At 37.7% G+C, this 16,692-nt stretch overlaps 2 protein-coding genes across 4 annotated transcripts in view; both read left to right on the top strand.

Annotated features, from left to right (window-relative positions):
• The window catches only part of LOC148007748 (uncharacterized), a 192,754-nt gene that overhangs the window by 19,069 nt on the left and 156,993 nt on the right, over positions 1 to 16,692 (top strand). The gene's annotated exons all lie outside the window — the stretch shown is intronic.
• Positions 701 to 16,692, top strand: part of LOC134485148 (vomeronasal type-2 receptor 116-like) — a 48,135-nt gene continuing 32,143 nt past the window's right edge. Inside the window, exon 1 of one of the 3 annotated variants that reach the window (XM_087610139.1) lies at positions 701 to 964. Coding sequence is in view for 2 of the 3 variants with exons in the window: in XM_087610140.1 (XP_087466266.1) it covers positions 768 to 964 (197 nt within the window). In the remaining variant the exon portion in view is untranslated. The remainder of the gene's footprint in view (positions 965 to 16,692) is intronic. The other 2 variants (XM_087610140.1, XM_087610137.1) reach the window with 2 other exon arrangements.

Genomic DNA, 16,692 nt, shown 5'->3' with positions numbered 1-16,692 from the left:
CTTGATATTGAAAAACTGCTAGGTATTCCTGATTTCAGAATGATGATTGGTTCTCTAATACCTTCTATTTTGTGAGATTTAGTTCATTATAATGGTAATTAGGTATGAGGGAAATGAGGGAATGTGCATGTGAAAATGTGTGTACATGTGCATAAACATTTATATGTGTGCATGTGTGTGTGCATGTGTGTGTGTGCGTGTGTGTGTATGCATGTGTGAAAGACAGGAAGAAGAATGTATGTTCTGTGGGTGTGTAGATGTCTGGACACCAAATATATTCCATATCACATTCCATATCACAGATATTCTAGGACATGGTACCTCTATGTCTATAGTACACTCTGTCTAGGAGTAGTTGTTTCCTAAGTTCCATAACAAACTTGCTGATTATGTCTGATATAATCTGCATCGAGTACTTAAAATTGTGATTTTATAGTTAACCCAGGAGGATACTTGCCTGGAGACGTCAAGTTGACTGATATGTACAGAATCATAAATACTATTGAAGAATGACCCTTAAACAAAATTACTGAACGTTGCTTGCTCCTGGGCATAAGAACACAGATGCAGAGCCCGAGGCCCGAGAATGCTGATGAGTTCTCCAGAGAGCAAGCTAAGAAGAAAAGAATTAATATAAATGCAGTGATTAGCGACTACGATAGTAAAAATAGGCATAGATATGTATGTGCCTATCTTGAAGGTGCTTTTCTGTGTAACTTGCTTTGCTGCACGTTTACAAATTATTTTTTCTTGGTGAAATTACTAAGATGTTCTCTTTTCTGTTTGCAATTCTTGTCCTGAAGCTTTCTTTTCCTTTGTGCAGTCCAATTGACAACCGTTGTTTTTGGAGATTAAAAACCAAGACATTTTGGGAAGGAGACAAAGAACTTGATTGCTTTTTTTTTATTTATACAAGGTTTGGTCATGTAAAGAATGAACAGTTCAGTGGGAATCTAGACAAGCGGTAAGAGCCTTTAATGTATTTCTCCTTAATTGTATATCAATGGAAATAATACATAGCATGGATATACTTTGCCAGACCTTAATACTCCATACTCTATGTCTTCTCTCTTATTTGCTTTCCCCCCTAAGACATAACCAAGATTTATTTTGTTTTATACCTGACAATTTCCATACTTATCATGCTTACTGTATCTGTTCCAACATTTCAGAGTCATATTTTTAATGCAAGAGTCTATATCACATATACTGCCTACCATTTTGTATATTCATACATTTTTATAGGGGCAGTGACATTTCATAATGTAAAGTGATGTCCTTGATCAAAACTCATCAGCATTGAATGGCAATTCTTGTCAAGTGAAGTATTAATACCTCCTTTTGGCTTTATGTGCACATTCCTTTTTTATTGAATATTTCATTTACATCTTAAATGTTATCACCTTTCCAGATTTCTTTTCCATAAACCCTCTATATCATCTCCCTTACCCCTTCTTCTGTGAGGGTGTTCTTCCACCCAACCTTGCACCCCTTCCTGCCTGCCCACCCTGACAGTCCCCTATACTGGGGCTCCAGCTTTGGCAGGGCCAAGGGCTTTTGCTCCCATTGGTGCTCAACAAGGCCATCATCTACTACACATGCAGCTGGAGCCATGAGTCTGTCCATTTATATTCTTTGGGTCGTGGTTTTATTCCCTGGGAGCTCTGATTGGTTGGTATTGTTGTTCTTATGGGGTTTCAAGCCCCCTCAGCTCCTTCAATCCTTTCTCTAACTTCCCCAATGAGAACCCCATTCTCAGTTCAACCATTTGCTGGTATCATTCTCCCCTGCATTTGTCACATTCTGGCTGAGCTTCTCAGGAGACAGCTACATCAGGCTACTGTCAACATGTACTTACTGGCATCAGCAATATTATCTGGGTTTGGTGGCTGTACATATATATATATATATATATATATATATATATATATATATATATATATATGACTGGATACCCAGACAGGCTAAGGTCTGATTGGCCTTTCCTTCAGTCTCTGATTCAATCTTTTTTCCTTATCTCCTTCTATGAATACTTTTGTTCCCCATTTTAAGGAGTGAAACATCTGCACTTTAATTGTCCTTCTTGAGCTTCATGTGGCCTGTGGATTTTATCTTGTGTAATCTGAGCTTAGGGGCTAATATCCACTTATCAGTGACTGCATACTATGTGGGTTGTTTTTGTGTTTGTTTGTTTGGTTTTCGGGTTTTGTTTGTTGTTGGTGGTGGTTTTTGTTTTGTTTTTTGTTTGTTTGTGGTTTTCTTGTGATTGGTTTACCTTACTCAGGATGATATTTTCTTGTTCCATCCATATGAGTATAAATTTCTTAATACTGCATTTTTAAACTAACATCACAAATATGGTATATTTATTAGTGTTAATTTTAAATTTCCATGTGTTGACTCTCTGCTGATTCCCTTTTCCTTGTTTCTGATTCATCAAAAATGTTTTGCTTATTGTGAGAATATATACACAATGCATTCTATATCTGTATTTTTACCATAATTTTTCTTTATTAATGAAGTATACTGGATTTAAGATCTATTTTGTGCCATCATGGCAATGCCTCCTATGGCATGCTAAGGACATTGCATGTACATCATAAAGGAGAGTGCACAAAAAAAAATACTATAAATATTTGGTAGTGACCACTGCAAATGTGAAACAGAACTTCATCTCTGAGGCAAATCACAGTGAGGTTTTAGTTGAATTTGCATTAATTATTTATAACATATGGATAAATGCAAAGATGATTTTAGGGACTGTGGAAAAGAAGCAAGACAGTTTCATTAAAACAGTGGAAACAATTAAAAATCTGCAGTGATCTGGTCTAGAGATATAAAACATATCCACAGAGATGATGAAACATGAGAAGTGATACTAAATGTCATCATATATTGGTTAAACAGACAAAATAATATTCATGATAAAATGGAAAAGCAAAGAGATATTTCAGAGAAACAAGGAATCAGAGAAATAAAAATATTAGAGGTAACAATCAATAGACTTTGAATTTGAAGATCACTTAAATTAGGCAAAGTTCTGCTGTATGCTATCTTAAGTATTCTGGAAGTTAAAGAGAAACTGTTTTCTTAGAAGTTGAGGTAAGGGTATTTGCAATTCCTCAGATCTGATGAATTAACATACGTCAGTGATGTGATCTCCCCTGTGTTCAAGTATTGCTAGAATACTTTTCTATCCAATAGTGAATTATGTTAGCATAGATCCCACAAACTACAAAAGTTGCTGTAATAGTATTGATCATTTCTTTGTTTTTGTCTTTTTTTTTTTTTTTTTTTTTTTTTTTTGGAGCTGGGGACCGAACCCAGGGCCTTGCGCTTCCTAGGTAAGCGCTCTACCACTGAGCTAAATCCCCAGCCCGTATTGATCATTTCTTAAACTTTGTAAATAAAAGCACAAATTTATTGAAAACTATTATTATATATAATCTTCTCTCAAATATCCATTTATGATATAAATTATCATAAAAGCATGTTTCTATACCTGAAATTTGTCTCCATTCATATATTTTTCCGACACATTTGAATGATGTTTAATAACTATTTGGATACTTCTCTTATGGTTAATAACATGAAAAAATAGTTAACAAAGTCTGACATTGCACAAAATATATTGGAGCACATATATACCTATACATTACCTATATGCTCTTTTGTCAAATTTAGTTAAGATATAATTTATGGAGTCAGTGGAGTAATGATGATTTTGTAAACACAGCTACATTACAAATTATTTAGCTGAAATATATATATATATATATATATATATACATCATTTTGGATGTATACCTATATGCCTTATGGAAATTTATTTGGAATTATGACTAGCTATTCTGCCCAATTATTTTCTTTTAACATTTTTATGGTATTTTATTTATATAGACAATGAATATATATTATATACATGATTATATACATAGGTGAGCAATCCATATATTTTCAAAATGTTTATATAAATATAAACAAGTAGTCATGATGATATTAATCTATAATATTTCATATACTTATACATTTATATATAACAGTTTTCTAAAATCATTATGAAAAACAATGAAAACACAGATTTTAAAATAATATTCTCTTTTTATGTTCTAAAAACTTCATACATATGCCGTGGATTTTAATTATATGGATATGCTTCTTCCTACCTCTTTTCAACTACTACCTACCAGGACATCTCCCTCTCAAATTTCTGCTTTCCTCTTTGTTTTAAATCAATAACCCCTAAGTCCAATTAGTCTTACTCATATGCACAAGGATATAAAACCAACCACTTGTGAATGGGCTACCTACCAGTGGCCACATAATCAAGGAACTGACTTTCTCTCCCTCTACAGTCACCAATGGTGATCAGCACCTCTGCCAATGATGAGGCATGTGGAGTCCCTTCCCAGTGAACATTGGAAGTTTCCTCTGCTTGACCTTGTATAAGTTTTATGCAGGAGACTCTTGTGAGTTAATGAAATTTAACAGACATGTCATTTCTGTAAGTTAGTATTTATTTTACCGATTTCCTCTCTGTTCCCTAGCTATTGCATTTTTCTGCCTCCTTATACTTCATTTTCTGAATGTCACATGGGGATAAGTGACTCACCTGCAACTGAACACTCAGTGTTATTTATGTTAGATACATTGAATAGCCATAAGTTTCTCAGTAGTTACTACTCACTGAAAGAAGAAGCGTCTCTGACAAAGCAGAAAGCAATACAAACTGCTGTAGAAGCATCAATACTTAAAAAGCAAATTGACAGTATGACCACTTGGCAAAGCAGCTATCTCCCCAGTCAAGAACATTTGGCCATATTTACAGTACCAGACAGGAACAAAAATTGCAAAGTGCTTGGAAAATCCCATAAATATCCCACTACAATGTGACCAAAAGACACATAACAGGCAGGTCAGTATTATGAAATGCTGAGCACTGTGTTGGGTAAGACCTTTGTTGTCCTCCTTTCTAGATGCCTACAGACCACCTTCTGGAACTGTGTAAGCTAGTTATTAGGGAAATCGTTCCTGAATCATAAAGGATGATTTATTTACATCCTACATTCCAAGTGAGTGGATGTAATCAGCAATAAGTACATAGTAGAAGGTACGATCTAGATATGGTGAAGAGCAAAGAGTAAAGGCAATGGTCTATGTTTTGAGAAGAAAAGAGTTTTGTTTTATTCACAATTCAGGAAAGATGATCTAGAACTGTCAGAGTCTTGACGTTACTGTGGATATCAGGGCATATAGTATCACAGAGGTGAAAGCAAGTGCAGAGATACTGAAATGAAAAACAAGTAGCGAGAGAACAAGACAGCAAGATCTCAAAAGAAATATGTTAATCTTTTATAAACACAAACCAATATCCTTACAACTTAATGTGTCCATCATTACTACCAAGCATCAACTTGTGGAATATTCAATGTTTAAGGGTCTCTTGAATAAATTCAAGTCTAAACTGTAAGATCATGAATATAAGAATTGTACAGTATTGACATTAAAGCCCATCCAGTCACTTTACATTCCAGTCACTGCGGTCTTCTGGTCCTCCATCATAGATTCCTTCTCTCCATCTCCCCTTTCTCTTCTCTTCAGAGAGGGTTGGGACCACCTGGGCATTCCACCCACGCTGGTACATCAAGTTTCTGCAAATTCAGACTCATCACCTCCCACTGAGGCTAGACAAGTTAGCCCTGTTAGGGAACAAATTCCAGTCAGACACCAGCTTTAGGGACAGCTTTTCTTCAGTTGTTGGAGTATCCAAATGAACACCAAGCTGAACATCTGCTGTGTATGTGCCAAGGACCTTAGTCCAGCTTGTATATGCTCTTTGGTTGGTGGCTCAGTTTCACATAGCCCCCAAGGGTCCACGTGGGTTGACTCATTTGGTCATCCTGGGAGTTTATACCAAATACAGGCCCTGTAATTCTTCCCTGAAATGTATCATGAAAGTGCCTGAGGTCCACACAAAGTTAGAGTATGGGTATGTGCATCTGTTTCAGTTAGCTGATGAATGGAGCCTCCCAGAGGACAGTTATGGTAGGGTCCTGTCTACAAGCTTAACAGAGTTTCATTAATAGAGACGGATTGGTGCTTGGCCATGGGATGGGTATCATGTCGAACTGGTTATTACTTGGCAGTTCCTTCTGTCACTGTTCTATCTTTGTCAATGCACTTCCTGTAAACAGGATAAATTTTGAGTCAAAAATTTTGTGAGTGGGTTGGTGTCCTTATCCCTCCACTAGAGTTTTTGCCTGGCTCAGGAGGTGACCTCTTTGGGTTCCATATCCCTACTGATTTGCATCTAGGCTAAAGTCACCTGCATTGACTCCTGGGAACCTCCCGCATCCCAAGTCTCTGGCGCATCCTAGAGATTCCCCCAGTCTCCACCACTGCCAGCTGCAGATTTCCATTTATTCTTCTGGCTCTCTTGCCCTTTTCTCTGTCTCTCCACACACTTGATCCTGACTCTCCTCCGCCCTCTCCATCTCATCTTTCAACCGTTGTCTCTAGTCTTCTGCATTGTATGACTATTTTACTCACCCATCTAAGTGAGATTCAATCATTCTTTCATAGCACTTCCGTCATGTTTAGCTTCTTTGGGTCTAGATTGTATGGTGGATATCTTGCACTTTATGGCTAATATCCATTTATCAGTGAGTTCATAACATGCACATAATTTAGGGGCTGGGTTTTCTTGTTCAGGATGATATTTTCTAGTTCAGTCGACTTGCTGGCAAAATGTATGTTCTTCTTGTTTCTAATAGCTCGTATACCATTGTGAATGTGAACGTCATTCTCCATATACATTCTTCAGCAGAGGGACATCTGGGTTGTTTCCAGTTTCTATATATTACAAATAAAACTGCTATGAATATAGCGATGCATGTGTCCCTGTGCAATGGTGGAGCATTTTGGGAGGTATATGCCCTGGAGCATTATAGATGGATATTTAGGTAAAACTATTTACTAATTTATGACTGATTTCTAGATTGCTGCACAAGCGTGCAATCCCACCAGCAATGGAAGAGTGTTCCCCATTCTCTGTATTTTTGCTAGCATGGGATGACATTTGAGTTTTGATCTTAGTTATTACATCTGGTATAAGATGGGATCTCAGGGTTCTTTTGATTTGTATTAACCTGAGGACTAAGGACTTGAACATTTCTTTAAGTGTTTCTCGGCCATTTGATATTCCTCTGTTGAGTATTCTGTTTAGCTCTGTTTGACATTTTTAATTGAGTTACTCAGTTTGTTGCAGTCTACCTTTTTGAGTTCCTTATATATTTTGAGTATTATCCCTCTGTCAAATATAGGGTTAGTGAAGATTTCTTTTCTCACTCTGTAGACTGTTGTTTGTAGCTATAGACTGTGTCCCTTGTCCTACAGAAACTTTTCACTTTCATGAGGTTCTATTTATCAACTGTTAATATTCAAGCATGAGCTATTGGTGTTCTTTCCAAGAAATTGAGCCCTATTCCAATTTTTCCCAAATATTTAAAGTTTCTCTTCTATTAGACACAGTGTATCTGATTTTAAGTTGGTGTCCTTGATCCACTTGGATTTGACCTTTGTAATGGATGATAAATATTGACCTATTTGCATTCTTCTACATGTTGACCAAGAGTTAGACCAGCACTATTTTTTGAAGTTTTTTCCTTTTATACTTTTGGTTTCTTTGTCAAAAAAATGAAGTGTTCATGGGTGTGAGGGTTTTCCTAGGTCTTCAATTATATTACATTGATCAATATGTCTGTTTCTATACCAATACCATCCAGGTTTTATTACTATTGTTGTGTAGTGTAGCTTGAGATCAGGGATGCTGATTCCTCTAGAAGTTTTATTCTTCAGTAATATTTTTTCTGTCTGGGTCTATTTCATTTGCCATATAAAGTTGCTCTCTCAAATTCTTTAAGACTGTCTTGATGGTTTGATAATAATTGCATTAAATCTATTCATTGCTTTTGGTATGATGGTCATTTTCCTTATGTTAATTCTACTAATACATTAACATGGAAGATTTTTCCACATTTTAATATCTTCTTCAATTTATTTTTCCAGAGACTTGATAATTCTTTTCATACAGGTGTTTCACTTTCTTGGTTACAGTTAAACCTAGATACTTTATACAATTTGTTCCTACTGTGAAGGGTGTCATTTGTATAAAGGAGGGCTATCACTTTGTTTGAGTTAATTTTGTATCCTGCCACTTTGGTGAATGTGTTTATCCACAGGTAGGAGGTCTTTGGTAGAATTTTGGGGTTGCTTTTGTGTAATTTCACATTGTCTCCAAATAGGAATGCTTTGACTTCTTTTCCAATTTGTATCTACTTGATCTTTTTTAAGTGTTTTGTTGCTCAGGCTTGAACTTCAATTACTATAATGAATAGATAGGGAGACAATGGGCAGCATTATCTTGTCCCTGATTTTAGTGAGATTGCTTTAAGTTTCTCTCAAACTTAATGTTGGCCATTGCCTTGCTTTATGTAGCTTTTATTATTTTTAGGAATTTGTCTTGTGTCCATGATCTCCCAGAACTTTTTTTAAATGAATGACTTTTACTTTTTTTAACACAAATGAAATATCAAAAATTAGATGCATTTAATGAGATAATCATCTGATTTCTTTAACTCTCTGTTTGTTTATGTGGTGGATTATATTGAACTGTCCCTTTATCCCTATAATGAAGCCTATTTAATCATACTAAATGATGTTTTTGATGTATTCTTGGAATTAGTATGTGAGAATTTAACTGATTGTTTTTTCATAGATGTTCATAAGAGATATAGGTCTGAAATTCTCTTTCTCTGATGAGGCTTTCTGTGGTTTAGGTATCAGGATGACTGTGGCCTTATAGAATATATATGGCAGTGTTCCTTCTGTTTCTGTTTTTTGGAAGAATAGCTTGAGGTGTATTGGTATTAAACGTTCATTTTAAAGTCCATTAGAATTCTGTTCTAAAACCATCTGACACTGTGATGCTTTTCATTGGGAGATTTGAAACTACAGCTTGGATTCTGTTTGGGGACTATAGGATTATTTAAGTTGTTTGCTTGATCTTGATTTAATTTTGGTGTTATCTGTCTAGAATACCATTCATTTTGTTTACATTTTGAAATTTTGTGAAGTACAGGCTTTGGAAGTAAGACCCAATGACTTTTTTAATTTCCTAAATTTCCCTTGTATCTCTATCTTTTCACTTCTGACTTTGTTACTTTTGATGCTTTCTCTTTGACTTTTTGGTAGTTTTGCTCATGGTTTGTCTATTTCTTGATGTTTTCAAAGAACCAGCTCTTCCTGTTAATTATTTGTATTGTTCTCCTGTTTCTAAGTGATTGGTTTTGACCATGAGTTTGACTAGTACCTGTCCATTGACTATGACATATCCATTGGTGAGAGTGGGATGTTGAAGTCCTCATTGTTGTGTAATGTTCAACGTGTGGTAAGACCTTTAGTAATGGTCTTTTATGAATGTTGGTTTTGTTGCATTTGGGATACAGACATTCAGAATTGAGATGTCATCATGGTACATTTTTCCTTTGATGAAAATGAAATGCCCTTCCCCAAGTGTTTGGATTAATTTTGTTTTAAAATCTATTTTATCAGCTACTATACTAGATTCCACAGCCTGCGTCTTTATTCCATTTTATCAGAATACCATTTTACAGCCTTTATTCTGAGGTAGTGTCTATCTTTTCTCTGAGGTATGTTTTTTGGTATGCAGGAGGATAATGGGTCCTGTTTATGTATTCAGTTTGATAGGCTGAATCATTTAATTGGTGACTTGAATCCAATGATATTGAGTGATATTAATATCCAATGACTGTAAGTTCCTGCTTTTATGATGTTGGTGATGGCTCCGTTTGTGTGTGTGTGTGTGTGTGTGTGTGTGTGTGTGTGTGTGTGTGTGTGTGCGCGCGCGCATGGGGGGTGTATGTCCTCTTTTTGCTTTTCTGTGAAATGATTAATTTCTTGTGTTTTCTTAGTGTAGTTATCCTCATTGTCTTGGCATTTTCCTCCTAGTATTCTCTGTAAGGATGGATTAGTTGAAATATATTGTTCAAATTTGGTTTTGTCATGAAACATTTTGGTTTCTCCATTTACAATGATAGGAAGTTTTACTGAGTAAAGGAGTCTGAGCTGAAATACCTGGTTTTTATGTCTCTGTTGAAAAACCAGGTGCAATTCTCATAGTTCTGTATTTATATATTACTTAGTCATTTTCCCTTGAAGCTTCTAGTATTTTTTCTTTGTTCTATATATCTCATGTTTTAATTATTATGAATTAGGAGGATTTTATTTTCCAGTACAATATATTTGGTGTTCTACAAGCTTCCTATACTTTTGTAACCATCTATTTTCTTTATTTTCAAATTTTGTTAGATAACCTTATTACCATCATATTTAATTTAAAACATTTTGACCATTTGTACAAAGGGAAAATCTTGTTACTATTATAAATGCCACCTTTTAGTATTTAGAATTAGCCCAATATTGTGTGGAAGTTTTGTTTGTCCACTCATTTTAAGAGTTAAAAACTGATAAAATACTCTTTAATGTTGTCCTTGTTTTTTATATAACTGTGGGGGGTGTTGACCATGGCACCATAAGAATCTTCTTCTGAGACCAGCAGGATCAGAACTCACTTGGTCCTGCGTTTTGGGATTGCTTCAGATCATGTAACCATGTAACCAAGGGACCTCAAACCAAGTGGTCACAGGTAGTATGCCAAGTCACTTACCAATGGAATTCTTACCCAGGCAAATAGAGTATCACTATCATCTCAAACTCAGTTAAGAGAATGCACTTACCTACCCCTCAATACCATCCCACTCATTAAGTTTTATATACTTCCTGACCTTATGTAATAAATGCCATAAGCTAATTCACCAAGAATTGTCTTACACTGACTGTTTTTAATTGAGCAGTAACAAATAATGGAAGTCTTTCTTTCCTCAAGCACTCATCATTGTCCCTTTGGACCCACCTGTTGAGGCAAAAATCAGAACCACATATGCCTTTTATTTTCAAATACTGTTTACTAACTGATTAAATGTCATTTGTGACTGAAGACTTAATAATATTCTTTGACTATTATTTGTGATACACAATTGACTGCATCATGTTATAGCAATAGTAATATGACGTTTTAGGAAGCACAAAATATCAGATTCTGTCAGACAGTTCATATGAACATCCTCTGCCATTATAGTGTACCTGAAAAAGTAGTCATACAATAATCCTATACATTGTTTTCTATTAACAGACCAAATAGAACATTGGAATTTTACTCTGAAAATAATTAGAGTATTTGGAATAAAACAAACATTGGAATCTATTATAATAAATTTATTGAATTATAGGAATACATTCAACATTCTGGATCAATATTCTATATGTATGAATGTTCACAAAACATATCACTTTAGAAAGGTTATCCCTTCTACAAACATATTCCTCAACATTCAGGATGTCCAGGTGTTGCAGTTACAAATGCCTCAGACAGAACTGTGGGAAGTATGGAATAGTGAGGTCTGTTGTTTCCCCTAATTTCTGACAAGTTTACTAAACTTCTGAGTTGAAATAGCATTTCTTGGTATATGGTTAAGAAATTTAAAACCCACATATGTTAAAATATCTCATGTGTACCTAATCAAAAAATTGCTGTGAGTGAGAAAATATGCTTTCCTTGAGGTTTTTGTTATTAACTAGAACTTGTAGGGTTTTTTAACTGTTTCTAATTAATTTTTTACTCTCCAAATTTTATTCCCTTTCTGGTCCCCCCTCCAACAGTTCCATATGGCATACCTCTTCCCAACTCACCTTGTCTCCAAAAGGATGTACCCATTTACATCTCCCACCCTACCAGACCTCTAAATGCATTGGGTCCTCCAGTCTTTTGAGTTTAGGTGCGTATTCTCTGAGTGAACACAGACTCAGCAGTCCTCTGGTGCTTATGTTTTAGGGCCTCCTATCAGCTGGTGTATACTGCCTAATTGGTAATCCTGTGTCTAAGAGATTTGGGGGTCCAGGTTAATTTAGACTGCTGCTCCTCCTACAGGGTTTCCCTCCTTCTTAGCTTCTTCCATCTTTCCCCTAAATAGACAAAATGGGGCAGCAGCTTCTGTTTTTTGTTGGGTACACATATCTGCATCTGACTCTTTCAGCTGCTTATTGCGTCTTTTGGAGAGCTGTCATGGTAGGTCCCTTTATGTGAATGCCCCATAGCTTTAGTAATGATATCTGGTCTTGGGGGCCTCCTCTTGAGCTGGATCCCGCTGGGAATCTGTCACTGGACTTTCTTTTCCTCATGTTATTCTCGATTTCCATCCCTGTGGGGCAACCCCATCCCATATTTGATGCACTGTCTTTCTGCTGGAGATGGGATTTACAATTCCTCTCCCCACTCTAGGCCATTTCATCTAGAGTCCCTCCCTTTAAGTCCTGAGAATCTCTCACCTCCTGGGTTTCTGGTACATTCTGAAGGGTCCACTGAACCTCCTACCTACCGAAGTTGCCTGTTTCCATTCTTAATGCTGGCCCGGGCTTCAGTGCTTTTCCCCCACCCAATACAAGATGATGTTAATTTTTCTACAAACACTCACCCCCTTTCCCTCCCTTGTACCTTGTTCCTCCCAACCCACTTGTAATTGCTTTCTTCTCCTCCCAAGTGGGACTGAGGTGTCCTCACTTGAGCCCTTTAGCTTGTTGACATTTTTGAGTTCTGTGGACTATATTTCAGGTATTCTGTATTTTTTGGCAAATATCCACTTATTAATGAGTACATATCATGTATGCCACTTTCTATCTGAGTTACCTCACTCACAAAGTCATTTTATAGTTCCATTCATTTGCCTACAAAACTAAGGATGTCCTCATTCTTAATAGCTGAGTAATATTCTACTATGTAAATAAACAGCATTTTCTGTTCCCATTCTTCTGTCATAAGACATCTGGGTGGTTTCCAACTTCTGGCTATCACAAATAAAGCTGCTATGAACATAGTGAAACACGCGCTTTCATAGCATGGTGGGGCATCTTTTGGGTATAATCCCAAGAGTGATATTGCTGGGTCTTCAGGTAGATCTATTTCCAGTTTTCTGAGGAAACTCCAAATTGATTTCCAATGTGGTTGTATCAGTTTGCAATCCCACCAGCTATGGGGGGGTGCCTTGTTCTCCACATCCTTGCCAACTTGTGTTATCACCTGAGGTTTTCATCATAGCCATTTTGGTTGCAGAAAGTAGGAACTTCAGGGTATTTTTGATTCACATTTCTCTGATCACTAAAGACTTTGAACACTTCTTTAGGTACTTCTAAACCATTCAAGATTCCTCTGTTATGAATTTCAGTTTAGTTCTATACCCCATTTTTTAATTGGGTTTTTTGCTCTTTCGTGGTTAGTTTCTCGAGTTCTTTATATATTCTGGATATTGGCCCTCTATCAGATGTGAGGTTAGTGAAGGTATTTTTCCAGTCTGTAATTTGCAAGTTTGTCTAATTGACTATGTCAATTACAGAAGCTTCCCACTTTCATGAGGTTTCATTTATCAATTCTTCATCTTAGAGCATGAGCCATTGGAGTTCTCTTTGGGAAATTTCTACCTGTGTCAAAGAGATCAAGGCTCTTTACCCCTTTCTCTTCGTTTAGATTGACTGTATCTGGCTATATTTTGGGCCCTTGATCTACTTGGACTTGAGATTTGTGCAAGCTGACAATTATGAGTCTATTTTCTTTTTTTCTACATATAGACAGCCAGTTAGACAGCACCCTTCATTGAAGACACTTTGTATTCCATTGTATATTTTTTGCTTATTTATGAAAGACCAAGTGTATGTGTCTGGTTTTATATTTGGGTCTTCAATTTTATTCAATTGTTTAACCTGTCTTGTCTCTATACCAATATTATGCAGCTTTATCACTATTTCTCTGTAGCAGACTTTGAGATTCAAGATGGTGTTTCCCTTTTTTCCTGGTCCTTTTTGCTGGAACAGACTGCCAACCATTCTGCTCCCCTAGAAGACACCATATCCTGAGGCATTCCATAAATTCCGTTGTACTCAGAGCACTTGGTAAGAAAATTCCCAAAGTCCAAGCTGCAGCTGAGAGCCCAATGGACTAAGGGACCTACCCCCCCCCCACTACTTCAACCAAATAAATACTACTCCCATTTTCCCTGGTCTTTCTGCTGGGACAGACTGTTAGCTAGACTTCTCCCTGGAAGAGACTATATCTTCAGATATATCAAAGGATCAGCTGCACTCAGCATTTGGTAAGAACAACCCCCCAACAAGTCCCAAAGCAGCTTCTGCAGTCCAGTGGAATCAGGGAACCACCATCTCCCCAAACCCCCGACCCACCAAATACAAATCCCCTACTGCTTGGTCCTTTATGCTGGGACAGGATGCAAGCATATCTGCTCCCTGGAAGAGGCTATATCCACAGACATACCAGAAGACCCACTGTAATCAGAACATTTGACATAATATCTTGAAATATCCACAGACATACCAGAAGAACCACTATACTCAAAATATTTGATATCACATACTGAGGCATTCCAGAAGATCTGCTGCACCTGGGGCATCTGACACCATTATTGGAGACATCCCAGGAGATCTACTGCACTTGGACACCACAGCTTGATGCCATCACTAGGAGAACTCAAATGCCTGCCCTGGTTGCTATATCCAGCAAAACTCTCAATCAGCATGGATAAGGAAACCAAAACTTTCAAGGACAAAATGAAATTCAAACAGTATCTATCTACAAATCCAGTCCTAAGAGATCAGGAATTCAAGGCATAAACCTAAGAATAATAAAAGCAATTTACAAAGCAGCTCTCTGCTCCCAAACCCCGTGGGAGAGAGACCTCACTGCCTGATCAGGTGGGCACTCCTGAGGCTGCAGAGCGGAGGAGACCACCAACACTGCCCACCCCTGCCCACATCTCTGGCCCAAAAGGCAACTGTATAAGGCCTCTGGGTTCCTGTAGGGGAGGGCCCAGGAGCGGCAGGACCCCTGCGCCTGAGACACCGCCGGAACCTGAGGGAAACAGACCGGATAAACAGTTCTCTGCACCCAAATCCCGTGGGAGGGAGAGCTGAACCTTCAGAGAGGCAGACACGCCTGGGAAACCAGAAGAGACTGCACTCTGCGCACATCCAGACGCCAGAGGAAAACACCAAACGTCATCTGGAACCCTGGTGCACGGAGGCTCCCGGAAAGAGCGGCGCAGATCTTTCCGGTTGCTGCTGCTGCAGAGAGGACTTAGGCAGTACCACACGAGCAAACTTGAGCCTTGGAACCACAGGTGGGACCAACTTTTCCCCTGCGGGAGGACTGCCTGGTGAACTCAAGACACAGGCCCACAGGAACAGCTGAAGACCTGTAGAGAGGAAAAACTGCACGCCCGAAGGCAGAGCACTCTGTCCCCATAGCTGGCTGAAGGAAGGCAGGGGAGCAGGTCTGCAGGGCTCCTGAAACACAGGCTTATAGGACAGTCTAGCCACGGTCAGAAATGGCAGAACAAAGTAACACTGGAGATGATCTGATGGCGAGAGGCAAGCGCAGGAACCCAAGCAACAGAAACCAGGACTGCATGGCATCATCGGAGCCCAATTCTCGCACCAGGATAAACATGGAGTATCCAAACACACCAGAAAAGCAAGATCTAGTTTCAAAATCATATTTGATCATGATGCTGGAGGACTTCAAGAAAGACGTGGAGAACTCCCTTGGAGAGCAAGTAGAAGCCTACAGAGAGGAATCGCAAAAATGCCTGAAAGAATTCCAGGAAAACATAAATAAACAAGTAGAAACCCATAGAGAGGAGACACAAAAATCCCTGAAGGAATTCCAGGAAGACACAATCAAACAGTTGAAGGAATTAGAAATGGAGATAGAAGCAATCAAGAAAGAACACATGGAAACAACCCTGGATATAGAAAACCAAAAGAAGAGACAAGGAGCTGTAGATACAAGCTTCACCAACAGAATACAAGAGATGGAAGAGAGAATCTCAGGAGCAGAAGATTCCATAGAAATCATTGACTCAGCTGTCAAAGATAATGTAAAGCGGAAAAAGCTACTGGTCCAAAACATACAGGAAATCCAGGACTCAATGAGAAGATCAAACCTAAGGATAATAGGTATAGAAGAGAATGAAGACTCCCAGCTCAAAGGACCAGTAAATATCTTCAACAAAATCATAGAAGAAAACTTCCCTAACCTAAAAAAAGAGATACCCATAGACATACAAGAAGCCTACAGAACTCCAAATAGATTGGACCAGAAAAGAAACACCTCCTGTCACATAATTGTCAAAACACCAAACGCACAAAATAAAGAAAGAATATTAAAAGCAGTAAGGGAAAAAGGTCAAGTAACATATAAAGGCAGACCTATCAGAATCACACCAGACTTTTCGCCATAAACTATGAAGGCCAGAAGATCCTGAACAGATGTCATACAGACCCTAAGAGAACACAAATGCCAGCCCAGGTTACTGTATCCTGCAAAACTCTCAATTAACATAGATGGAGAAACCAAGATATTCCATGACAAAACCAAATTTACACAATATCTTTCTACAAATCCAGTGCTACAAAGGATAATAAAGGCTAAACCCCAACATAAGGAGGCAAGCTATACCCTAGAAGAAGCAAGAAACTAATCATCTTGGC

This window comes from Rattus norvegicus, chromosome 1 (genome assembly GCF_021556685.1).
Source record: "Rattus norvegicus strain SHRSP/BbbUtx chromosome 1, alternate assembly SHRSP_T2T, whole genome shotgun sequence".
Classification (NCBI taxonomy): domain Eukaryota; kingdom Metazoa; phylum Chordata; class Mammalia; order Rodentia; family Muridae; genus Rattus; species Rattus norvegicus.
Note: the sequence above shows the minus strand (reverse complement) of the source record. Positions and strands in the feature narration are given on the sequence as shown.